At 37.7% G+C, this 27357-nt stretch overlaps 1 protein-coding gene across 5 annotated transcripts in view; it reads right to left on the minus strand.

The window, feature by feature from the left end:
• Positions 1-27357, minus strand: part of SNAP47 (synaptosome associated protein 47) — a 74044-nt gene that overhangs the window by 26562 nt on the left and 20125 nt on the right. For 4 of the 5 annotated variants that reach the window (XR_011169812.1, XR_011169811.1, XR_011169810.1 and 1 more), the window contains exon 4: positions 20298-20419. Coding sequence is in view for 2 of the 5 variants with exons in the window: in XM_069095896.1 (XP_068951997.1) it covers positions 20298-20419 (122 nt within the window). In the remaining 3 variants the exon portion in view is untranslated. Of the gene's footprint in view, positions 1-10007; positions 10278-20297; positions 20420-27357 lie in introns of those variants that run through there. The other variant, XM_069095897.1, reaches the window with a different exon arrangement.

Consider the following 27357-nt stretch of genomic DNA (forward strand, 5'->3'; position numbering starts at 1 on the left):
CAATTTCCCTAATAAGTATTAATGCAAGAATTTTAAATAAAATACTAAGAAGGCGAGTACAGCAATATATGGCAAAGATTATACATTATAACCAGAATTATACACTATAACAGAAATATAAAGTTGGTTCAATTTTATGAAAACTATCAGCATAATTAACTATTTCCATAACAAATCAACAATAATCACATGACTATCCCAATATGTGCAGAAAAGGCTTTTGACAAAATACAACACTCATTCTTATTAAAAATACTAGTGAGCATAGGAATAATTGGAGCTTTCCATCTAAAACCATTAGCTGTAACAGAGATAAGGTAGAAGCCTTCCCAATAAGATCAGGTGTGAAGCAAGGATACCCATTATTTCCACTATTATTCAATATTGTACTAGAAATTTTAGCTATACCAATAGACAAGAAAAAGAAATTGAAGTAATTATAATAGGCAATGAGGAAATAAAACTATCTTCCTTTGTAGATGATATGATAGTATACTTAGAGAATCCTAGAGAACCAACAATTAACAACTTTAGCAAAACTGCAGGATATGCAATAAACCCACAAAAACAACAGCATTTGTATATACTACAAAACCCAGAAAGAAGATAAATTCCATTTAAAATAACAGCAGATAATATAAAATAGTTGGGAGTCTACCTACCAAGACAAACCCAGGAATTATATGAACACAGTTACTAAACACTTTTCACACAAATAAAGAGATTTAAGCAACTGGAGAAATATTCACTGCTTATGGGTAGGCTGAGCCTATATATAAAAGAATGACAAATTTGGTCAAAATTAATTTACTTACTCAGTGCCATACCATTCAAACTGTTTGAAAGAGCTAGAAAAAATAAAAACAAAATTTATCTAGAAAAACAAAAGGTCAAGAAAATCAAGGTGACCAATGAATAAAATGTGAAAGTACCAGATCTCAAACTGTATTACAAAGCGTCAATCATCAAAACAATCTAGTACCGGCTAAGAAATAGAGTGTAGATAAGTGCAACAGATTAGGTACACAAGACACAGTAGTAAATGACCATAGTAATCTAGTGTTTGATAAGCCCAAAGACCCCAGCTTCTTGGACAAGATCGCAGTCTCTGACAAAAATTGCTGGGAAAACTCAAAACAATTTTGCAGAAACTAGGTGTAGACCAACACCTCACACTGTATACAAGAAAAGGTCAAAAAGTCAAAACTATATAGAAAACTGAATCAATTTATAAGAATACAAGTCATCCCCAATTTATAAATGGTTAAAGGATGTGAACAGGCAGTTTTCAGAAGAAATCAAAGCTATCCTCTTATTCATATGAAAAATATTCTAAATCACTACTGATCAGAGAAATGCAAATTAAAACACCTCTGAGGTATCACCTTACACCTATTAGACTGGCTAATATGACAGAAAAGGAAAATGACAAATGCTGGAACGAATGTGGAAAAGATGGAACTGGAATGGTGGAGTGATGAACTGATCCAAACATTCTAGACAGAAATTTGGAACTATGCCCAAAGGGCTATAAAACCATGCATACTCTGACTCAGAAATACACCTGTATTCCAAAGAGATCAAAGAAAAAGGAAAAAGACATGTATGTACAAAAATATTTGTAGCAGCTCTTTTTGGGGTGGCAAAGAACTGGAAATTGAAGGAATGCCCATCAACTGGAAAATGGCTGAACAAGCCGCTGTATATGATTGTGTGATAGAATGCTACTTTACTATAAGAAATAAATAGCAGGATTCTAAGAATTGATACAAAGTGAGGTAAGTAGAACCAGGAGAACATAGTACATAGTAAGAGTAATAATACAGCATGGCAATCAACTGTGAATGACTTTGCTATTCTATCAATACAATGATCCAAGACAATTCTGAAAGACTCATGATGAAAAATGCTATCAGAGAAAGAACTCATAGAGTCTGAGTGCAAATTGAAAAAGAATTTTTTTCACTTTTTTTCCTTGCTTTTTTTTTTGGCAACATAGTTAAGATAGAAATATGTTTCACATGGTTTCATATGTAAAATTGCTATCCCATTTCTTGCCTTCTCAATGGGTGGGGGGAGGGATAGGAGGAAGGGAGAAAATTCAGAACTCAATTTTTTTTAATAAATGTTAAAAATAATATTTTTAAAAGAATCCTAAATAATTTGTTTACAGCCCACGAAGACATTGAAAATAGACAGTCGTATGCAAACAAAAGTCATCTTAAGTTTGCCCAGTATATCATACAATTAATGGTCATATGTGTCATATAAATGGTTAAATATTTTCCAAATACGTGTGTGTGCATGTGTATGTACATAAAAAATACAGAAATTTTGGGAGACAGACTGATCACCCCAAGTAGAATTCATGTCAACATTTTTGATTTCTTGTCAGGGACACTGAATCTTGGTAAATAGGCACTGAATCTCTATTTACAAAATAGAATTCATTAAATTTATTAATTAGAATTTATTAAAGAAATTTCTATAACATCTAAAAGAATAATTTTATACAAGATGACAGGCTATTCTAGTAAAATATCAACTGCATTGCTGGTAGGTTTCTCCCAAAGGAAATATAAACAAATACAACCAACTAAAAGAAGCATTAAATTTGAGAACCTTCAAAATGTAAAGGATTTCAGAATGTTGAAAAGGTCCTTGGAAATCACTGAGTTCAATCCCTTCATTTTAAAGAGGAAAGAAACTCAGAAAAGTTAAATAACCTGTGTAGACTCACTACCTAGGTCATCACTGATTCCTTCCTATCTCTCATCCCCCATATCCAAATCTATTGATTTCACCTTTACAACATCTGTTGAATATGCCACTTCCTCTCCTCTGACCCTGTTACCACAAGGGTGCAGACCTTGTCACCTCATTCTTGGAGCACTGCAATAGCCTGCTGGTGAGTCTACCTACCTCAAGTTTCTTCTCACGCCAACCATCCTCCATCCCACCACTAAAGCGATTTTCCTAAAACACAGGTCCAATCATGTCATACTCTCCCCTCCCCCAATTAATGAATGGCAGTGGCTCCCTATCACCTCAGGAACAGACACAATATTGTTTGGCATTCAAAGCCCATAACTTATTGTTGTCTTCTTCTACCTTCCTCCTCACCACGTACTTTTTGATCCAATGACCCTGCCCTCCTTTCTGTTCCTCCAACAGGACAACACTCCATCTTTGGCTGTCCCCTATGCCTGGAATGCTCTTCCTCCCCTTCTCCATACCTCTTGGCTTCCTTCAAGTCCCAACTAAAATCCCACCTTCTTTTCCTAATTCCTTTTGATCTAGTTCCTTTCCTCTGTTAATTATTTCCTTTTTACCTTGCAAATACATCATTCGTACATGTTGTTTTACTTGCTAGCTCCATTATTATACTCTAAGCTCTCTGAGGGCAGGGACTACCTTTTGCCTCTTGTACCCTTAGCGCTTAGCACAGTGTCTGACACACAGCTGGTGCTTAATAAATGCTCACTGACATAACTAATGAGAAACAAGGACTAGAAATCAGGTTTCTTGACTCTTTCCACTACACAAAGCTACTCCCCTCATTTAGTAACAGCCAGTCAGAATTATGTAGTACTTACAGTTTACAAAACAAGGGCTGAGGATAAAAATAAAAGTCTGACAGGGTCCTACAAGAATAGAGTTCAGAAGGCTAAAGCCCAGAATGGGTTGTTGTTTGCAAACAAACAAAAATATAATAGGGGCAAGAAGAAGAAAAAGAAAAGCAAAGGAAGGCAGGCTGAAATAGATGTGATTATAACATTTGACAGGAAGAAAGTTGAATTACTCAACTACTTTCTGCAGCTGTTTCCTCATCTATAAAATGAGGAGGTTGGATTAGAAGACTTTGAGACACCTATTTTTTTTTTTTTGGAGGGGTGAAGGCAAGGCAACTGAGGCGAAGTGACTTGCCCAGGGTCACACACCTAGAAAGTGTCTCAAGTGTCTGAGGCCACATTTGAACTCAGGTCATCCTCAGGCCTCCAGGACCAGTGCTCTATTCAGTGCACCACCTAGCAGCTCCTGTTGAAATGCCTTCTAGCTCTAGATCTATGATCCTATGAAATCTAAATATTGTTGATAGTAAAAATATATATATATCTCTATATACATATCTATATATAGACATATAAAGATATATATATATCTCACTTGATTGCTCTAAATTCAATTCATGTGACCCAGAGAAATTATATGTAAAAGTACTGAAAGAACTGTCAGATGTAACTACAGAATCATTGTCTAGGATCTCTGAAGAGTAACAAAAAGGTGCTACAAGACTAGAGAAGGGCATATTTTTCAAAGAAGAATAAACTGTAGCCTAGTAAATTTCGTGGGAAAATTCTAAAAGATATTATTATATGTATGGTTCTAACCTCTAAAGAAAAGAAAGTGGTATCAGGAACAATGATGGATTTATTATGTCATGCCAAACACTTCCTTTTTTGACAGGATTCCTAGACTGAAAGATAGAGAAATGCTATAGATGTAGATACCTGGGTTTCATTCAGCAAGGCAATGACATAGTCTCTCATGATATCTTAGTGGAAAAGATGGAGAAGATATGTAGTTTGGATACAATCTGCTTAGGTAAATTAAGAAATAGTCAAATGACTAAACCTGAAGGGTAATGATTAATAAACAATGGTCAACCAGGAAGGAGATCTTTAGTGAGGTCACACAGGATTCTGCTTTCAGTCCTACTGTGGTCAACATCTTCATTAGTACTTTAACTAAAGATACGTGGCATGTTTATTGAATTTGTAGACAGCATTAAGGTGGAAGGTAGAGTCATGTACTAAATGACAGAATCCAAAACTAAGACTACATGGACAGGCCAACCTAAGGTAATGTCTAATAGGGACAGATGGAGTCTTGCACTTAGGTTAAAGAATGTCAACTCCAAAAACATAAAGTAATGGAAATATGGCTACTCTGTTTAAAAGATCCAGGTTATAATGGCCTTCAAGGTCATCAATGTGGCAAGGTAGCTAGAAAAAAGCTAATTAGCTTCTAAGAAAGGTAGTGCCCTAAGAGATTGAGTTTATAATCCCTTTTGTACTCTGGTCTAGTCAGATCAAATATGGAGAACCATGCTCATTTCTAGGTATTACAATACATTTCTGAAGGGTCACTGACAAACTGAAATAAATTCAGAGAAAAGCAATCTGAAAAGTAAGAAAAAGATAAGCCATACCACATGGAGACAGGCTTTAGGAACCAATACTGTTTAGCTAGTCTTGGTGATGGTTAAGGCTTAATTGTCTTGGGTCCCAAAGAGGAGAACTAAGACCAACATGCTAGAAATCACAGGGCAACAGATCTTGGTGCTTACTCCTGCACATGCTCTGTCTCTATCTACATGTGTGTATATGTATGTATGTATTATAAATTATATATAGACATACAAAAAGACCTAACAATTGGAGCTGTCCAAAAACACAGGATATGAGGCCTAAGGAAAGAGAGCTCACTGGCACTAGAGCTATCAAAGCACAGCCTAGACAACTACTTGTTGGGGATATTGTGAAAGAGATCCACGTTTCAAACAGGAGCTGGACCAGATGAACTGAGGGTTCCTTTTCCAACTCTAAAGATGGAAAAAAACCAATACCAAAAATCACCTCCCCACTCTCAATCCCCCCCCCACATAAATATCAACTTAGAAGCCAAATAGGAGAAATCTCACAGCTGCTGTACAACTATTATAGTCACTCTATTATAATCTGCCAACCTTTTTAATTATAAGACTACAGTATCAAGCCAAAGGAAGACTAGGAAGTTAGGAAGGAAAAGAGGGGAAAAGCACAACTCCCCTAAACCTAAGCAATTTCAAATAATTATGTTTTCCTTCTCATTCAGTTTTCTGTATTTCCATCCTACTATATGACAAACAGCTACTATGAAACATCTTTACTTGGGCAATTCAACAAATCTGGGGAATTTTATGCACAGTGCAAACTTTCTGATTTCACTTGCTGCTAGCAAGTCCCCTCTATATTCTCCAGGTGGTTGAGCGAGGATTGTCGCCTTCACGTTTCTCTCTAGCAGTCTCTCCAACTGGGCTGACTTTGCCAATTATTTCTGAACCCTCAGGTCCAACAGACACAAAATAACAGGTCTCTAAGGTCCTAACACCTATTACCCTTTCACACAGACAGATTTTAGGATATCATGGACTATTTCAGTTGTACTTGGTTCAATTATGCTATCACTTGACATTAATAGGATCAAATATTCCATAAAATGTGAAAAACTGTCACATTTAGACTCAGTTCTACTTGACCGCAGAGGGGAGAACTAGAAAAAAAGTAGGGAAAAACAAAGGCAAGGCAAATTTCAGATCAGTATAAAATGAAGACTTTTATGACAGTGCTCTACCACAATTAAATGAATAACTCATATGACTGTGAACACCCTGTTTCTGAAAGGGTTTGACCAAAGGCTGGATGATCATCTGTCAGCACAGTTCTGGAAAGAGAACACTGGATTCAAATCAGGAAGAGTCAAGTTCACATATCACCTCAGAAGGGTAGGGTTTACTAGCAAGTCACTTACTGCTTTGAGACCAGCAACCACCTTATGAGACTGAGAGGATCAAATGAGGTATTATAGGTAAAGTGCCATACAAATATGAGATGTAACACCATAAACATTTATTAATGGGGATACAAAGAGGCAAAAGACAACCCCTGCCCTCCAGGAGCTCACAATCTAATGGGGGAGATTACCAAAGAGGATTTAAGCCCTGGGGAGGTTACTGGAATAGAAGATTTCTAAAGTCCCTTCCAATTCCATACCTGTTTGGCTCTAAGATTATCACTGAAAATGAAAGACTATTTAGAACACCTAGTATTTCAGTGAATTAAATATTCAAAGTGGATTATTCATCACTGTTGCCTATTTATAAATTAATGCCTTTTCTTAAAAGTTTCTATTTCTAAAAATAGCATGTTTCAGAAGAATTGGCAACATAAAATGGAATAGGGGTTTATGATGGGAATTCAAGACCAAATAGTTGCCACTCGAAGTTACAGAAGGCTTATCCTAAAGAACTTATACTTAGCAGATTATGCAAGGCTTTAAGAATTTAATATCTACTGAAAATCTAGGAAGAGATGAGCTGGTGGTTAGAATAATTATACATCAGAAACTCATTTGCATGGACTGACAGATGACAAATCCCCATATTATAAATATGGGCTTCCAAAATATCCTAGAGAACTCAACCAATAAACTACACTGGAACAAGACCACTATCACAGACTAAACTGCTGCCCACACTGTCTAAATAAAAAAGTTATGTAAACCTAAGAACAATGTCCTTAATAGATGTAAAAATACCAAATATCCAGGATCTCTGCAATATATGGAACAAAAAGTTTTTAAAATGAAGAGCTCTAACAGAGATGATCAAAATAATGTGGAAACAGGATGAGGGACATATCATCTCTGTTGCACAGCTTTTGGTAAGGTGAGACAGGATCAGATGATATCCTAATACTTTCAATTCAACTACAAAACTAAGTTATTTTAGTCATCTTTATCATAAACCCTTAAATTCATTCAATATAAAAGAATAATAGCAAGACAGAGACTTGTATTAAGACTAATTCTATCTGAGGTTCATCAAGATACGAAAAAAAAGAAAAGAATTAGACTGAGAATGATGATGGTAATTATAATGGTAACAAAGATGAAGACCATGCTATGAAATATGGCAATAAGTGAAATGGTAGAAATTGCAACGTCCTGCCACTAGCTACAAAGCTGTAGCATCCAGGTACCTAGAAAGATATAATCAAGTGGGTAGAATTATATACCAAAAGTTTGCTATCTTGATAAATTAAAAGATCACAAATCACCATGCCACAAATATAAATCGCAATAAATCCTTGAGAATTAAAAAAAAAATTCACTGACCTGGCACCAGAACATCAATACAGGAAGAAATAATGCCTCTGACTGCTTGGACCAACTCTGCTCCATAAGCATTGCTGAAAAGCAGCTTCTAAAAGTGACACCACACTGAATACTTGGAATCTCCTAACTCATGGAATGGACAGAAAAAATTAAAACCATATGAAGACCAAACGTGTCATCTCTGTCATCCTGTCTGCTACTGCTCAAACACGCTTTCACTGGGTCTATAAAAGATAAGCTTACAGCCCAACTGTATCATTCAGTTACAAAAAGCATAATTTAATCTATCTAATGTAAAAGTCTGCAGAATATTAAATACAGAATAATAGCAGTAGGATAGCAAGTAGTCTTCTAGACCACTTCGATCTGGAAAAAATGAGAACAATACAAATGATAATAAAAGATATTTATCAAATATTTATGCTCTGAGCAAGATACTGTGGGGAATACAAAGATATTCTTTGTACTCAGGGAATGTATGATCTAATTTGGGAGAAAAAAGATACACACAAAATAATAACTAACACTACAAGGCAATGTACGCTTAATACCAAATGAGTGGTTCATATAATAAATGCTTTTGGAAAGCAGGGGGGAAAAGGTGGCAAAAGTATTAACACTTCTGAAGCTGCGTTACTGTAGCTGAAGTAGCATTTAATTTTTATTTATATCTTTTATTTTTGTGTTACCTTCATTTCTAAATATATCCCTCCCCACTCCCAGAGAGAATGCCAAAAATATAAAAAAGAAGAAAAAATCAATTCAACAAAACTAACACATCAACCAAGACTGACAGTATAAGCAACATTCCACACACTTTGTCCCCAGCTGTACAATGAAAGGAGCGATGCCCTATATCACTTCTCTCCTTTGGAATCAGGTTATTCTAATTACACAGTATTCAAGATTCTGTTGTTGTTCTTCCTATTTACATTATTAAATACCACAGTATATACTGTTTTTCTGGTCCTGCTTCTGGCAATTTGTATCAGAGTTCATATAGGTCTGCCCAAGCTTCTGTATTTTTCACAGCTGTAATTTCTTACAGTGCAGTAATATTCCATTATATTCATGTACCACAATTTGTTTAGCCATTCCCCACTCAAAGGGCATCTATGTTCCAGTTCTTTGCTACTATAAAAAGCACTGCCATAAATATTTTTGTGTATATGAGATCTTTCCTTCTATCTTTGACTTCCTTGGGGTATATGGCTAACAGTTCGATCTCTGAGTCAAAGGGCATGGGCATTTTTAGTTAATTCCTTAACAAAATTCCAAGTTGACTTCCAGAATCACTGCTTTTCAGAATTTTCAGCCTCACCACAAGGCATTAGTATATGAAGCAGGACCACTGAAGTATTCATTTATAAACAACAGTAAGACAGATTGTAAAGAATAACTTTATCAGTCACAGAGGTAGAGTATGAGAACAAAATTAGGATATAACGAGATTATATGTCAAATGAGCTGACAGGCAGGTGGATACTAAGTGCTATCATTCCCCTTGTGGTAAAAGTCTTGTGCAACAGGTAAGAATGCAAGCCAGAAATAGCTCTGTTCTAAGCAATGAGACAGTTAACTCCTCTCCCTGCGTCACCCTTAAGTCAGGCGAGGCTTTCCAAGCATTAACCACTGAACCATTGCTCCTGACTTGGTGAAATTCTAGATAAGTGTTCCTGAAATAGAAAGGCCTCAAACAGCCATTCCTGAAGCACTGAGGGACCATCAATTATCCAAAAAGATACTGATAAGTACTTATACACTGCTATACTGGAACTAACAGACAGAAATTAGATTTGTTTCAATTCATCATTTGAATTCAAAAGCCCAGTCTCCCAAAAGAGCCAAATCAAGAAGCAATACCAAAAAATTAAATGCAACTCAGTTTGCATTTGAAACTCAGATTAAATCCAACTCTTCTGAAGTCTTCTAAATATAAGACTGGATAAAATTTTCTAAGTACTAGCAGCTGATACCCTCTAAAATTTATTTTGATACTGTTTGCTGGACTTTCTGAATCAATGGATAGAATCAATCTACTAGCCCCATTCTCAAATTCTTTATTTGAATCTTAAAGATAAAGAGACGATAGAAGAAATGTAAAACTAAAAGTTTGCACTGAGAATGCTTTGTCATCATAACAGCCAAGCTCATTTCTGAAGAGATGAGACTGCCTCTCCCCCTTCTCAACAGGTCTGGTAGCAACAATGGGTGGGGAGTTACTGCATATATTTTCAGATTCAGTAGATGTGTTGGTTAGTCTTGCTTAACTGCCTTTTTGTCCCATTCTCTCTTTTTTTTAAATATGAGAGCTTTCAAGGTTTGGGGTGGGGGATAATCTGGAAATAAATATGACATAAAAAGAAAGATAATTAATAAAAACTTTAAAAATAAAGCATGACTGTAAAGTATGCATCTAATTGGTTAACATTTTTAGAAACCTAAATTTCATCAAATAAAAACTTGAAAGTATTCATTAATCCAAAGACCATTTTTAAAATACAAATCTACCACAAAGTCCATATTAAACTACTATAACACATAAAAACATGAATATGCTCAATCTGAGAAAATATTTTACTGGTTCTATAAATTAGGAAAACAAAATTAGACCCATAGTCTATATGAAATTAGCCTGAGACAAAAGAGAGTTAAACTGACAAATACTGAATACTATGCGCAAATATAAAAAAAAACACAAAACAAAGTAAGATACTTTTGGAAGCTACTGAGGATCACTCTTATAGCACAGCTAAGCACTGGATACTATTAGCATAGCCTTTTAACTGGTGTCCCCCCTCCTCCAATCTATCCTTCTTTCCAATGCCTAAATGATCTTTTTAAGGCAGAAGTTTGATTATCTGGATCTTCTGCTCAAAAGCCTTCAGTGCTTTCCTAGGATCCACCACATAAAATACAAACTGACAATAAAGGCCTTCCAAAGGCTTTCCAAGCCTGGTTACATCATATTTCCCTTTACCCATTCTACATTCCAGCCAAATTGCCTACTCACACTGTTCACTGATGTCCTCACCCTGCCCACTCTAGCCTCCACAAACACCATGCCTGATTTCCTGCCCTTACCCTCCATCTCACCTGCAGAAATCTTTCCCTTTCTTCCAGCCCCTAGCTCAAGGGCACCACTGATGCTGGGAAACCTCCTGTGTTCCCCTCCCCTATTCATCTACCTCCTTTTGAATCTTTCTGGACCTCTCCTATGCAGTTACTACATTCCTTTAGTACAGTTATTTGTAAGCGTTTCTTCCTCCCCCTACAAGATTATGAACTCTGGTGACAGCTACCTACTGGTTTGTCTCTTTTTGTATCTCTTAGCACAGTGCATTTGTACAGTTTTGTACAATGTTTACTGAACTCAATTTTCTAGGTTGATAAAACTAATATATGAAATACAAAATAAATTAAAAGAATCTCCAAATCTCACCCTCATTATCACTGAGTGCCATGTCATAAATGAACACTGAACTGAATGCCATGCTGTCTAGCAACCCCATGCCCATGTTCACCTCTGTGTCTGTGCCATGTTCTAGCTTCTCCCCTTGCATGGACTGCCTCTCCATCTATCCAAATTCTACTCATCCTTTAAAGCTCAGCACAAATGCAATCTCTTCCAGGAAGCCTTCTGATGGCATTACCTTTGTTTTTATTGCTCCCCATTTCTGGAGGCCCGCTTTTTTGGTGTGTTTTAGTCTTATCTCCCTGAAAAGATCCGAAGTTCCTTGAGGTCAGAAGTTGTATTCTATGAGAGTGGCTCTGCACATACTAGGATCCACAGCTAAGAAAGCAGTGCCATGCTGTTCCTTATATATGCAATGTCCTCCTTTACACACTTCCCTGTTTAATTTCTACTCATCCTTTAAATCCCATCTCAAATGTCACACTCCCCATTCCACCCAGTAACTACCTTTTCCCCCTCAAAGGACCTTTGATGTTATGAACCTCTCTTTAACAAACTTAGGTATTACTGTGTACTATAGTTACTATGTTTACATCTTATGGTCCTACGGGACTGTGAGAGCCAGAAAGTCAAGTCCCATCTCTAACTAACCTTTTCTATTCTACCTCCACTCCCACCCCAGCATCTGTATTCTACACACTGTACTCTACACACATTAAGTGTTTAATGCTTATCAAATGAAATGGTATTGAAGATGGAATTTCAATGCACCTTTTATAAGTGTCAAAAGCAACATGTTAAAAGACAAGAGGAGGGGATGCTGAAGGGCTTAGAGATCCTGAGCCCAGGAAAAGTGCTCTTCAGATTAAGAAGCTGCAACACAAGGTAAAAATGCCCTAAGACAACTACTCCTGGAAGAGGAAGGATGGGTGTGGTCATCAGGTGCTCAGAAGGTCAGCTGAGATGATGAAGAAAGCCTGATGCGGCCCATGACCCAGAAGTGTGCTAGAGAACATAAGCGACCTTTTAACACAGGAAACCAAGAGAGAAGTCTGCCCTAGGTATTTTAAGGGGTGCTGTATAACCTGTCTGCTGCTGCTCTACCTCCAACCCCCCTTTCATTCCAGCCTGGTCACTTAATTCACGTGATCATTCAAAGGGCTATATCATGTGTGCTGAATGCTAACTAAGGTCCTTCACTTCTAGATCAGAGAGAATGGCCATGCTCTTTGGTCTGATGTGAAAACAATAAATTGTTATGTTAAAAAATTAATTGGATATTTCCAAAGTAAGCTTTGTAGTTAGTATGAACAAATAGAAAAACAAATACAGTAACCCATTTTGTTAACCTGGACTGATATCAAGGACCTAAGTAAAAATGATTTATAAAAACATTACTGTGTTGTACAACAACAAAGAACTTTTAAGTATTCTACAAATAACAAAAAAAGGTGATTAAGGATATGATAAACAAGACCTAGAACAAAAAGGTTAAGTTTACTGAGCTAAGATCCCAGATGTCAAAAGGTACTCAATGAATGCTTGTTGAAATGAATTCAGTAATTCCATAACTTTTCTGCTTAAAAATCTTCCATGGTCTCACTGCTTTCAGGGCAAACTCTTTAGTTTGGCATTCAAGGTTGTCCATAAACATTTAGTCTCTCACGTTCTCATGCCCCAGGTATATAATTAGTCCATAAGCCATTTCCTTGACACTTGAAGTTTTCTGCCTCTAAGATTTTGTTTACTGTTGTCCTTTCCATCTAGAATACTCTCCCTAAAAAGAAGCCCAAAAGACAAATATCTTTATAGCACATCTTTTTGAAGTAGCAAAGAAATGGAGACTAAGGGAATCCCTGAAGTCTTTCCCCTTAGTTAGAGAATGGATAAACAAATGATAGTATAAGAATTTAATTGAATACTATCGCACTGAAGAAATGATGAAATGGATGGTCGTCTGGGAAGGCCTAGGGGCAGGGAAGTGGCACCACAGTGCACAGAGTGCCAGGCCTGGTGTCAGGAAGACCTGAGTTCAGATTCCATCTCAGACACTGTGTGACATGGTAAAGTCACTTAACCTTTGTTTGCCTCAGTTCCCTCATTTGTGAAATGTGGTTGTTGTGAGCATCAAATAAGATAATATTTGTAAAGCACTTAGCACAATGCCTAGCACACAGTAAGTGCTATATAAAGCATTTCCCATTATTATTGCCATTATTATCTTTGTAAACTGATACAGAAATGAGCAGAACCAAGAGAACAATTCACACAATAACAATAACACTATACAGAAAAACATCTCTTGAAAGACTTTGAACTGCAAACAATGCGATGATCAATCATCATTCTAGAGGGCTGATGATGAAGGCTGCAACCCACCTCTTGAAAGAGAGGTAATTGATTCAAGATGCAGAATAAGACATACATTTTTGGACACAGCCAATAAGAGAATCTGTTCTGCCTGACTTTGTCTATTTGTTAAAAGGGCTCTTTTTTTCTTTTTTTTCCCAATGGAGTTGGGAAATTTCACTTTCTCCAGTGGAGGGAATTAAGTGAGGGAATAGGAAAGGAAAAAAGAAAAGAAAGAAAAAGATGATCATTGAGGCATCCTTTTAAAAAAAAAGTTAAAAAGAACAGGAAGGAAGAAAAAAGGGCCAAAATAGCTTTGAAAAATACAGATTGATCATATTTTATATTTAAAAAACAAAGCAAGCTATGGATTACAGATCTTACTTCTTCAATTTCATTCAAACTCCACCCACCCCAGCCCCAGACTGTTTAACGTGTGATCATCTTCTCCTTGTAATCGCAAAGGACTTAATGTCTCTCTTGTTTTGCTAGTTGTCCATGTGTGTGCACCTATAAGATCCTTGGGGGCAGACCTTACCCTTCTTTGTATTTCCCAGAGTTCCAAGCACACAGTATAACAGGTATTCACCAATTATGACAAGAAACTTTTTTTTAAAAGAGAAACTAGAAAAAAAAAACAAACCTCTTTAGCAACAAAGGGAGAACAGATCTAAAAGAACAAGGGACTTCAAAGCCACCAAGTCCTCCCCACACATTCACAAGAATCTCCTCTACATGTGTAACAAGCTGCCATTCAGCCCTCACTCAATCCAGAGCAGAGAAGGCCTCTCCCTTGGGTGGTCACTCAGTCCTCTCTGGATTGGCTCTAACTATTTAGTTGTGCCTTCTATCAGGTGTCTACAGCTTCCAACAATGCTCTTAATCTTGCCTTCTGGAGATAAGCAGAAGAAGTTCAGTCCCCTTTTCACCAAAAACCTCTTCAACTACCTGAAAGCACTTAGGCTATTCTGCCCCCAGTCCCTTCTTCTCGAAAACCCAGTACTCCTACAGCATGGCCTCCAGGCCTTCACTGTATGATGATCCTCCTGCAACTCAGCAACATCTTTGCTAAAATATGGCACTCAGAACTGAACATGACACTTATTCTAAATGTGGTCCAACCAAGGCAAAGGACTGCAAAACTTTTACAATGCCTTCCCTATTCCAAGACAAGATTCTCTTAATGCAACCTACCACTTTTTTGGTTACAAAATCTGACTCACTGATCTTACAATCCACTTTAATTCCTAAATTTTTTTTTCCAAATGAACTTCTCCCCATCTTGTACTAGTACCCAACTTTACATCTGCCCCCATTAAGTTCCATCATACTACATCTGACCCAATGTTTAAATCTATCCAGATCTTTTTTAATTATAACATTCAATATATCAATTATTCTTTCTAGCTTGGTGTCATCTTCAGATCAAACATGTTAATAATTGGGGTGGCCAGGTGGTACAGCGAGTAAGAGCACCGGCCCCAGAGTCGGGATGACTTGGGGATCGAGTCTGGGCTCAGACACTTAGCATCCACCCAGAAACACCTGGCTGTGTAACCTTGAGCAAGTTACTTAACCCCAATTGCTTAGGGGTGGCCAGGTGGCTCAGCAAGTAAGAGCACCGGCCCCAATGTTGGAATGACCTGGGGATCAAATCCAGCCTCAGATACTTAGCACCACACCCAGAAATAACTGGCCGTGTAACCTTGAGCAAGTTACTTAACCCAAATTGCTTTAAAAAAACAAACAAAAAAAAAAACGTGTCAATAATATAAAGGGCTGTTTATAGAAACTCTTTTGTGAATTTTTTTTAAAAAACGGATTCTCAAGTTATCAAGTATGGTTTAAGGGAGGCAGGGTGATATAGCAGAAGGAACACAGGACTTGGATACAGAGAGACTATTGGGAAGGTACCTTCTCTGGGCCTCAGTTTCGTCATCTGTAAAATGGGAATATTATAAAACACATCACAGACTGTGGTGAGAAGATACTTTATAGACTGTAAAATAGTATTATCAATATAAGGTAGTATTATTCTCATTATCTCATTCTTGTCATATTTTTCAACAGGGGTCAGATAGAAATAGTTCTGGGACAATTACCTACACTGACAATATTACTGGAAAGGTGTATAAAACACCTGTATTTGTAAATGAATAAAAGTATTAGGCTCCAAGCTCTTCTTCTGCGAGCTTGCACTCACTGCAAGTATGAGGAGGAAGAGGCAGAGGATGCTGATACAGGTGCTGACAGTGGTGGTGACAGGGGCAGGATAAAGAATAAATTTTAAGTGAGTTTTCCTATCTGTAAATGAGGATAATCATACCTACACTACTCACCTTACAGGAATTAAAGTGTTTTGTGAACTATAAAGTGCTGGGGAAGGGGAGTTATTACTACCTGAAGGCAAGGTGATGAGGTCACATCCCTCCTCTAGTTTCCTTCCACTTAGATTTCTGAAAGATTTACTATAACTGTTAGAAATCACATAGTTCATTAAATAATAATCAACATATTTCAAATGTTTCATTTGGCCTTGCTAAACAAGGGAACAATGTTTTGTAATTTCTTTAGTGATAAGTGGGCATGTTGTGTTTTTTCTCATTCATAATGCCTATCTACATCTATATACATTTCTGAGTCAAATGGCTTTTGGTACATATTTCCCAGGTTCAGATATTTTTCTCCATATGAGCTAACTACATATTCAACTAACCTGACTGTATCAGCCAGTCACGTGGTACTGTACATTCTTTAATATACAGACCAATCATATTTTAGGTTTTTTAAATGTTCTAATACAGCAAAACAAAAAGGTTTAAAAAGCAAAAACCACCAGCCCACAAAATGTCCTACTGGCCCACCCACACATTAGGAATATGCCATTTCATATTCCTTTCTATCACAAATGTCTAAGAAAACCCTAGCAAAAAAGTTACTAAGAAAAGGCCAAAGTTATTAAATTCCTTTCAGCCTTGTTGCTGGGTTTCTCTAAGAGCTTGGACAAGTGCCAATTGACAATGGCTAAACTAAAAGGTTTTGCTATCTCTAATTTCTATGAGTTTTCCTAACCCACACTATCAAGTAAGTCCTCAACAAAACCATTACCTTATCCCAGCAGTATTTTTCCATCTAATTTTACCCCAGTTAAAAGAAGATGAACATTAAAATACCATCATAAGAAGAAACAAAGAAATTGAGGGGGTTTTTTAAAGTATTATATAAAACAAAAAGTCGCTTTGAAGAACCCAAAAAAAGGCAACGTTTTGCATTTCAAAATTCAGTTGCCATTGCAAAATGGATAATAAACAAAAGGGCCATAGATCTAACAGACAATGTTAACATATCAGACTTTAGAAACTATTAAAATGATTCTGCCAAACCAAATCTAGTGAATAAAATTCCTCTCCTAGCCTCCTAAACCACAGCCCTTCAGCTTAATACCGTCCTATCCCTTCCCACACCCAGTGACATTACGACAGCCATCGTTATCCAGTAGACAGAGGCTCAGACATAGACCACAGGAACTCAGCAAGCTGCTGCATACCTATACAGCACAGCTCCTGGCACCTGGCCCAGATAACCACAAAATACTACACTTACCATGAATGTCCCCTGGTGAAATCATGGCAAATCCTTTCACTTAAACTCCCAATTGCAATTTAAGACCACGAAAACTTCTAGTTGCAATGTACTAAGTTGAATATCATCTGCAACCAAAGCTACAGTGAGTGCAGTGGGATTTCCTTTTGTGTTTGCTGCCCCTAGAAATGGAGACCCTTCACACTTATGTTTAAGTTACCATTACAATGACCTGCAAAACATCCCTCTGTAAATATAAATCAAGGATTCCTTATTTTTAAAATGTTTTTCATTATAGAAAATTTATGATTTCTAAAAAGAAAATTCAGAGGAATAATGAAGTAGGAGTTCCTTTACTTCTACTTCTTCTCCTCGCCATTTAACAATTCTTTTAATTCTTCATGGCTAGGTCAATAAGCATCCCCTACTCTGAATCATAGTAGCAATAACTGTCTAGCACCTAACATACAGTACTCTGTTGGTTACCTTTATATAAATATGCAAGTGACTCAAGTCAGAAACTCTCTCCTGAAACAGGGAGTTCAGATATGGGAAACATCTCTCACTTACATGGATCAATGGCCCTACCCAGGAGCAGCCTGGGAATATGAAAATCCAGCATTTCCCTAAGAATAGTTAGCAACTTCCCTTACAAGCATGCAGATTCACAAGGCTTCAAAACCGAAAAGTTTTATTTATATAAATAAACTTTACCATATGGTAAAGGAGAGAGGAAGGACTCACATGTAAGCCCAAGGGGAAGTTAGGAGTCCTCCACCCACCCCAATCTCTAGCAGGACCATTATCCTTCCTATATGGTCCCTAAGCCTTACACCTTGGCCAAGAAAGGCAGGATCTGGGACAAATATACACTCCATATTGTGGGTCTTTCTCTCTGCTATCATTCTTCTCAGTTTTGCTTTAATTGTTCGACACTTATTCAGGAGATATTGCTATTTACTAGCTACCTATGTAGGTACTTATGTAGGTACTAGCTACCAACTAGCTGGACTATGGAGCTATTACACTGACATCTCAGGTGACATTATGGCTTTTTCTTCAGCCTATTTAAACCTTCTGGTTTAAATACCTGGGGTTCCATATCTTCATCTTCCATAATAGGAACTTTTTCAGACGTTTTGGAAACAGGTTATGTTTCATGGTGGGTCATCTCCTTGCAAGTCTATTAACTAGTTACCTTCACTGTTCCCCATCACCTAGGCATTCCTATCAGTATCTTCCACTGAGTTTTTGTGGTTTTGAGAGGTATTCTCTTCCTCTTTACTTCAAACGAGGGAATATTTGTAAAAGCACTTAGGATAGTACCTGGCACACAGTAGGCACTAAATGCTTCTTTCCATCCTTCCCTCTCCTTTTTAAGTCTTTACTATTGTAGTTTTTCCTCCCAACTGAACTGGGTGGAGCAAACTACTTGGGCTTGCTTCTTACAGATCTCCAAAAACCTAGCAGCTCTCAAAAGCTAGCCAAACTGGACTCTTTAAGTGTCTGCTGATCTCATCTTGCACTTCCTTACTTCCACATCTATGCAAGCTGCCCTCCCGTGCTTGGCAAGCCCTTCCTCATCACTCCCTGTTGAAATCTCATTCCTTATAACCCTCACTCAAATGCCACGTCCTCTTTCCTGAGTCTTTCCTGAGTTCCCAAGTTAAAAGGGATCTCTCCCTTGTCAACTGTTCTTTGAACAATATGTCCATGATATTCCACTGTCAGCAATGATTTATACTTCTTGGTGTACTTATTTTATTACTCTCTGAGATTAAAAGCAGCATCATTTCATCTCTATACTCCCAGCACCTAGTAGAGTGCCTCTCAAAGTAGGTATTTACTAACATATTGAGTGATAACATTAAAAAATCACACCTTACAGGTGAAATCTTCACCTTTTCAATCAAGAAAGTCCTAACCCTCCTAGTTCAGCCTAAATGTAACCACTACTAGACACAGGATAGGATGTCTTGACTACAAATGTTTTCATCTGAGATAAATGGGGGGGGGGGGAGAGATACTCAAATCCTACCAGCCTGTAACCTAAGGGCTTTTATGAGCCTTCTAAAGAATGGTCAAGAGTAACATTTAGTAAGTTTGCATTTACAGTACTTTTAAAGTTCCCAGTAAACCCCAAAGCAAACAATAGTTACAGCAAGTTTGTTTTGGACTCAATGAGCGTATCAAAGGAAATGATTAAATGCCCTAGTGGAGTAGTTGGAGAATAGAGAGCAGTATTTTTGTGTGCTGTCATCACCAAAACTAAATAGTCACAACAAAGACCAGGAAAGAAAGAGGACAGTGACACATTTAAAATATTTCTTTGTAAAGATGAATGCTTTTCTTTTTTAATGAAAAAGGATAGATCTGAGTCCCAAAGAGCTTAGGAAACACAATATGATCAGCATTATTAAAAACAAAAACTTAAGCTGAAGAAGAAAATCAAGCACCATAAAACCTTAAGACTGGTGGCAACATTAACTTGGGGAAAGAATTCTACAAGCATATGTGTATATTTGTGTAAACACATATATGAACATCCATGAAGGCACAATAAACTTACATACCTTCATGTAATAAGCATATATGTGTACTGTGTATACATGCACACATGTATATAGGTATATTTTGTCATACAGAGTGCTGTGAGGATATCTTTAATCAAAGATTTGTAATTTCTACATTCAATACAAAACTTACAAAAATTAAAAAGTGGTACCTAATAGGAATTTAATAAATGTTTATCTACTATTAAAAATCCCTGAGGTCCTTATAAGTAAAAACCCTGGATAAGAACACAATGATGCACACTTTTAAGAAATTTTAGTAAGACCTATATTCTGCCTTATCTCCATGGAGAATGATCATAATGAACTTCCAAGGTATGTTCCTTTTAAAGGGTAAAAAAAAGCATAAGAAGCTATTTAGGGAAGAAGGAAAAAATGAGCTGAAAGTATGAGAAAAATGTTGTCAATATTCCAACTACCATTTTGGACTTTGTTATTACCTGTCTTAGTTCTTGAGCTTCTTCCTCAGAAACCTGCTCATTCACTTGTAACTGGATCTGACTGCTTTCTCCACTTTTGAGGGAAGGTCCAGGATGCACCACACTTTCTATTAGCCCAGATGCTGGAATGAAAAATTCAAATACAATCATACACTGACATCTTCTGGAAATGTTGAGCAAGCAGGAATATAAACAACATACTTAAGGGCCTAATTCATAGGATACAGAGCTGGAAGACAGCTCAGAGATTTAACTCCCACATTTCAGTGATAAAGAAAATGAGGCCAGAAATAGCAAGCAATATGCCCAGGATCACACAGGTGACACTAGGAGACACAGGATTCAAACCCAGGTTCTCTCTCTGTATTGGTCTTTTTTTTTTTTTAAGTAGAAAAGGCATTTTCAAAATTGGTGGTGAATTTTTCTTAAGATCTAAAAAAAAAATCTAGAAACTGAAAATGTAAGAAAACCAGAGACCTGATGAAATTTACATTAGTTACATTACTAGGAACTACAGCATCATTCAAAGCTATTCCACCAAAGGCAACAATTTCAGAGAATACAGGAAATTGCAGCATTAGTCCAAGCCAAGCCAAGCCAAAATTTATGAGGCTCACTTAGGTGGTAGGTGAGTCAGAGGGCTCTCTCGTAGTCAAGCATTTACTCAGTTTCAGAATCTAGGTGTTTTCCACTGCCTCAGCACTGCCTATTTAACCACCATGGTTTACAGAGCACCTGGGAATCCCATAATCTAACCTAAAAACAAAAGGGCAAGTAGAATGACAAACAGTGCTAATCAATGTGGCAGCACAGACTGGGCTCAGAAGCAGCAGGCCACCTGTCCCTTATTTAAAGAGCTGGTTCCTATCGAAATAGCTGTTAGCTCTTGTCCCAGATAAGAGCTTCGATTAAAGGTCAATATTTGCCTTTTATTTATAATCCATATCGCCTCACACTTAGCACTAACCATGTTTATCAGGACCCTTCCAAACATCCCACAAGTGGTCAAGGTAAAGGTTCAATGGCATAAAGCAGGCTGCCACTGACTTCCATTACAGCTAGAAGCAATGCAGCATAATAGCAACAGCTGTTAAAGACATCATCAGAACTGAAAAGTAAATAAGGCTAGAGGCAGAAGCTAGCCTTCTGCCTGAAGAGCAGGAACCAAATTGGTCAGCAATGATATGCATCAGTTAACTTAAGCAAAGAATGATGGAACAGGCATTTCTTTCTATATAAATATGTCCCCAAACAACCTCTTTCTCTTCTTTATTTTATTGCTTTTTTGAGGGGGCAATGCAGGGCAATTGGGGTCAAGTGACTTGCCCAAGGTCACACAGCTAGTAAGTGTTTAGTGAGGTCAAATTTGAACTCAGGTCCTCCTGACTCCAGGGCTGGTGCTCTATTCACTGCACCACCTAGCCACCCCCTTCCTCTTCTTTAAGCATAATCCCTGAAAACTGCAATTCCCTGAAAATCTCTGGGCATAAATGAGGAGAGGAACCTCACTGACAACAAGCAAACTGTTCAGTGGATCATTCCATGAAAATGACTTGGTCTCTGCCACACTGAAGAAGATCCTTTACTAAAACTGCAACAATAAAGTCGTAAGACGGAAACAGCAAAAATCAAGATGGATGAAATGTTCTTTGAGTTATTATTTGTTGCAATAAGACTTAACAAGTAAGAATGTCACAACTGTCAGAACAGGATCCTACCCTACACCCACCTGATCAAAGCCTGATCATCAAATTTCTTTATTGTCTACACTTTAAAGTGTGAACTCCTTAATCCAGCATTTTAAACAACTTCCAGAATCCCACCCAAAACTAACTTTCTCACCACTCACCTTCACACCAGCTCTCTTGTAGCCAAAGGGGCCTATCAGCATAATCAGCTCCCCTGGGCTTTCCCATCTCTGCACTTTCTCTCATCTCTTCCACCTGCCTGAAGTGCCCTTTCCTCTTCTCTCCACCTACTAAAACACTTGCTCCTTAAAAAGAGAATTCAGATTCCACCTCCTCTTGAAAACCTTCCTTGCCTGAATGCCCTGGTATTAAGTAAACTTGAATGGCCCAATCTCCCATACTGATTCCATCCAGAGTACTCAAAGACAGCTAATGCTTATGTCAAGTACTCTCAATACTAAAGATTATATTCTATTCAATACAGTGGGATTCAATAATTCAATTCAATAATTGTTTAAAAATTTATAAGCTGCTTCTGATTTATATATTTGTGTTCATTTAACCAAAATTATCAATCAACAGAATTCCCACTCCTTGGCCTTTCTAAAAAAGTGAAATTTCACTACATACATTATGCATAGCCACCACCCAAAGTAACACACATGTATGAGATTTCATTTCTCATAGCTGTATTTTATTATTTCTCTTGCAGCTGAGCAGGTGAGTGTACACATACACTTGAGGGGAAACCCAAGCACTCAGTGGAGAACACATTCCCTAAAAGGTTGGCCACCAAGTGCTAAAATTGACTTCAAACACAGTCACAGGCATTAAGACATAAAAAAGCTAGAATCTGCATCACTGCAAAGAGTTTCCACACAATGATGAAATCACATTAATAAAATCCCTATGTGTATCATATGTATTTTTTGTGTATTCCTACATGGTACAACCATACAAACATACACAATAAGAAAGGCCACCAAAAATCAGTTTTGTTAGGGTCATGTGTGGCATGTATGTTTTACATAAATAGCAACAATAATAACTGGAAAATATGGTTTAAAATTAATCACTACACTATTTACACAAAGCTGACTTCAATATTTCTTTATCAAAATCATAAGAAAGTTATGGGAAAGAACCCAGTAATTTACAATTTTATTTTTCTATCCCCTAAGGCTTTCTACTCTTCTCACTGTTTCTTTTTTTTTTTAAGTTTTATTGCTGTGTTTTGTTTTTACATTACAAACATTTACAGATTACTCCCACTTCATAAGATGTCTCTTATAACAAAATAAAACAGTTAAATAAAACTAATACAGTGACTTCATCTGAAAGTGTACACAGCATTTCATATCAGTAACAACTCCTCCAATATCTCTATTTAAAAAAAAACAGAAATCTATTTTCTCTCCCTTCCACCCCTACCCTGTTAAAAAAGAAAAACAAGTTTCTTCTGATTAATATGCATAGTCAAGCAAAATAAATTCCCTCACATGTTATACAAAAAAAATATATGTCTCATTTGGCACCCTAAATTTGTCTCTATATTACAAAAATGAACAATTTCTGAAAACGTGTTTCATCATCAGTCCTCTGGAATCATGAAAGGTCACTACCTTGATCGTGGTTCTTACAGCTTTCCAAGTTGTTTTCGACAGTTGTTACTGTATGAATTCTTCTGGTTCTACTCATTTCATTCTTCATCATTTTATAAAAGTTTCCGAAAATTGTTCATCTTTGTAATATTGATGGCAGAGAATAAACGTTATACTTCATAATGAAAATGAGAAATAACTTTCTAAGTGAAAAGCTGTGCATTTCAAGAGTGATCTATATCAGACTGTTAGATAACACTGGAAGGCAACTGCTCTCAAAGTAAGTTGAATCTCAAACTGACAAGTGCTACACATATCTGTTTCCAAACTGGAATTATAAGATAATGGATTCTTTAGTAAACTCCACTTATGAAAAAAAATAGCTTTAAACAAGATCTATTTTAAATAGCTACATTTGAGTGAATCTGATCTTACTGATTCAGATTCCCTCAAATGATGCAGATCTCTAATGTCTATCCATGCTGTGGGATCCTGGTCCATGTCCTTCCTTAAATTCACCAAAGGGGATCCTCTCAATGTGGAGTGTATCAGTTAAAAAACATTTATTAAGTACCCACTATGAGCAAAGCATGTGTCGAGTGCTGGGGACACAAAGAGAGACAAAGAAGACTGCTATGTAGCCTATGGTATTCTATGAAACTTTCTAGAGCCAGCTCCTGCCCAGTTCCCTGGGATCACACTGCCACCATGTGGCCATAACTTATACTCAAATAGACTAATGAAGGTTGAATGTTTCTGAGGTGTCATAAAAATCATTATTTCCCCCACCTCCATTTTATTAGAGTTTCCAACCTGGAACAATATAAATACAAAATAATAACTCGCTGACTCAAGGGCAAACAATAATGATGATGATTATGATGGCTTGTATTCATGGAGTGCTTTAAGGTTTGCAAAGGGCCTTGACATTGTCTCATTTCATAATAAAATACAACCTGAAGAAATGAAATCTGGTAGCAGGATTTATATAATCTTATCATGTTAAGTCCTCCACAAACTTAAAACCAATTTCTTCCAAAACACTAATTAGTGTGTGAACAATTTCTGTCTAAAGTAAACAAAAAGATAAAAATTAAATTTTCAGTTACTTCCAAGAATATTCAGGATAAATTGGAGCTGACAAACTCAGATTTCAAAGGGACCTTAGGAATTCATCTAATTCAGTTCATCTTTGGTCATTCATTGATCACACTGGAAAACCATTTCCAGTGACACATACAGATAAAGATATGCCAAAGATTTAAAGTTAATTTAAAGGGGCAACCAGGTAGCACAGCGAGTAAGAGCACCGGCCCCAGTGTCAGGATAACCTGGGGGATCGAATCCGGGCTCAGATACTCAGCACCACACCCAGAAATAACTGGCCATGTAACCTTGAGCAAGTTACTTAACCCCAATTGCTTTAAAAAAAAAAAAAGTTAATTTAAGAGGTATGATAAGTGATTCAAATCCAGCCTCAGACACTTACTAGCTGTGTGATACTGGGCAAGTTACTTAATCCTCTTTGCCCAATTTGGCCTGTATACCTTGAATAACAGGGACAGGGACTAAACCTGTAATTCTATTGGTATAGGAAACTCCCCATAAAGAAAATCCTTCTCTACTACTAATAGCATTGGGGGATTAAGTCCTAGGCAAGTCTGCCTTGGGTCACAAAGGGAGTATGTGTCAGGCAGGCCCAGAGCCCAAGTCTCCCTGGTTCTGGAGTCCCTATGGCACAAAGCCTCTCAACTTGAATAAAACCAAATAGCGCTATTAACTCAAGTCAAATGGAGAAGAAACTGGGTCAAGTACTACCTTGTCAGCATGGACAGTGTCTCCCAAGGGCACATTCCATTTGCCTCTTAAGGGCCCTAGTCATGCCCTGAGCAGGTGAGTACTGCTGATCCCATACTCACACTATCCATTTCCTACTCAGATCCCACCTCTTCTATGAAGCCTTTGCATGCTATATTCCAAGCCATGATAACCTTTTCTTCCCCTGGCAAGTTCCCAGATGGCAAGGCCTGTTTCATTTTGATCTTTGTACCCCTAGCACCTAGCAGAGTGTCTGACACAAAGCATGCAATTAATAAATGCTTTTTGACTGATTTAACAGCTAGCTAGTATTTACATGCTGCAATATTCTTCACATATGTTATCTCATCTGATTTTCACAACAACCCTGGGAGAAAGGGACTATTATTATCCACATTTTACAGATGAGGAAACTGAGGTTAAAGGATTTGCCCAGAGTCAGAATGGGGAAGTGTCTGAAGCTGGATTCTACCTCAGGTTTTCCTAACTCCAAGTCCAGTACTCTCCCCAATGGGCCACCTAGCTGCCTCCCAGAGCATTTCTGATCTGCATCACTCATTTGGCAGTCAGTATGCCGTTCCTCATATTGCTATTTACCTTTCTATAGGGAGGTACCCTGCACAAGTTGGGTAGATGAGGATAGATTCCAATCTATAGGAATTGCTGGAGGGGGTACCCAGTTCAATGAGCTTACAGATAACCTAAGTATCCTATCTGACCAATCAAACCGTCACTAACTTGCTGACAAGACTAGTACAGAGCAGCCTCCTTATCCTTGGTGCCCAACAGAGACTTGCAGGTAACATGCTGGCCTAAACACTGATCATCCACCTCACAATCTGGGCAACCCAAATCATTATAACTCTCACTTAGTCACCCCAGAGCAAGTATAGATGAAGCAGACATGGCAAAACCCAAACCCAGCCAGTGAGAACCATCTGAATGAGGTGGGGGAGAGAACAACCACTCCCCCAGCCACTTCCAATTTCTCTCTTCATCTGTGTCACTGAGCAACCTCTCCTCCTCTGATAGCTACACAATCCAAATCTTCCACCCAAACCAGGTCACAGTGGGTGTTGTATACTGGCCCCCAGATCATTCCCCCCCTCCTTTTTCAAGGAGTTCAGCACCTGGTTCACTGTCTTCCTTTCTTTGTCAACTCCTACTTTCACACTAAGAGACTTCATTCACATTGATGCTCCCTTAACTCCCTAATTTACCAATTCTTCATCTCCTAAGATCCCACATCCTAGTCCTTCACTCCACTTCTGGCCACATGGAGGGAGGGATGGCTCTATTCACTGGATCTCGTCATTATCTACAAGTGTATCACTTCACTATTTAGAAATTGTGTCATTCATCTAACTCACCCGTGTTCCTTCAGGCCCCGCTGAAGCACCACCTTCCATGTGAAACCTTTCCTGGTCTCCTCCCCTTACCAAACTACCTTTTTGGTATTTGTTCTCCTTTACAGTTATTCTGTGTATACTTATATACAAACTTGTTTTCCCAATTAGAACATGCCTTGTGAGTCTAAATTGTTCCAATGCCTAGCACACAGTAGGTGCTTAACAAATGCTTATTATTTCCCGTGGGAAAAAAGTAACTCATTTTAGGTGTGTATCCAAAGGTCACCTTTTCTTAGACCTATGTGATGAGAACTCAGATTCTGTTGGCATCTTTTACTGCCAGCAACGTCTCTTCCTCCTTGTTCCTTCTGTTGCTAGTACTATCCCCGAGCCAAGAGGAAAACAATGGTAGAGGAAGTGGTAGGTAGCTATGTAGTACTTCTAAGGAAAGGCATCAGGGACATCGGGGTTACCCGTTCCTGACCTTTCTCATAAGCTCTAGACCTAGATCTCAGACTGTCTACCCAATACTATCATCTAGATTTCAAAAACGGAGATTCCTATCTCCCTTCAACCAGCTCCATTGGACATTTTTTGCAAGCGG

Source organism: Petaurus breviceps, unplaced genomic scaffold (assembly GCF_028583685.1).
Source record: "Petaurus breviceps papuanus isolate PSGF00001 unplaced genomic scaffold, PetGlider_PUasm1.0 227, whole genome shotgun sequence".
In the NCBI taxonomy this organism is placed as follows: domain Eukaryota; kingdom Metazoa; phylum Chordata; class Mammalia; order Diprotodontia; family Petauridae; genus Petaurus; species Petaurus breviceps.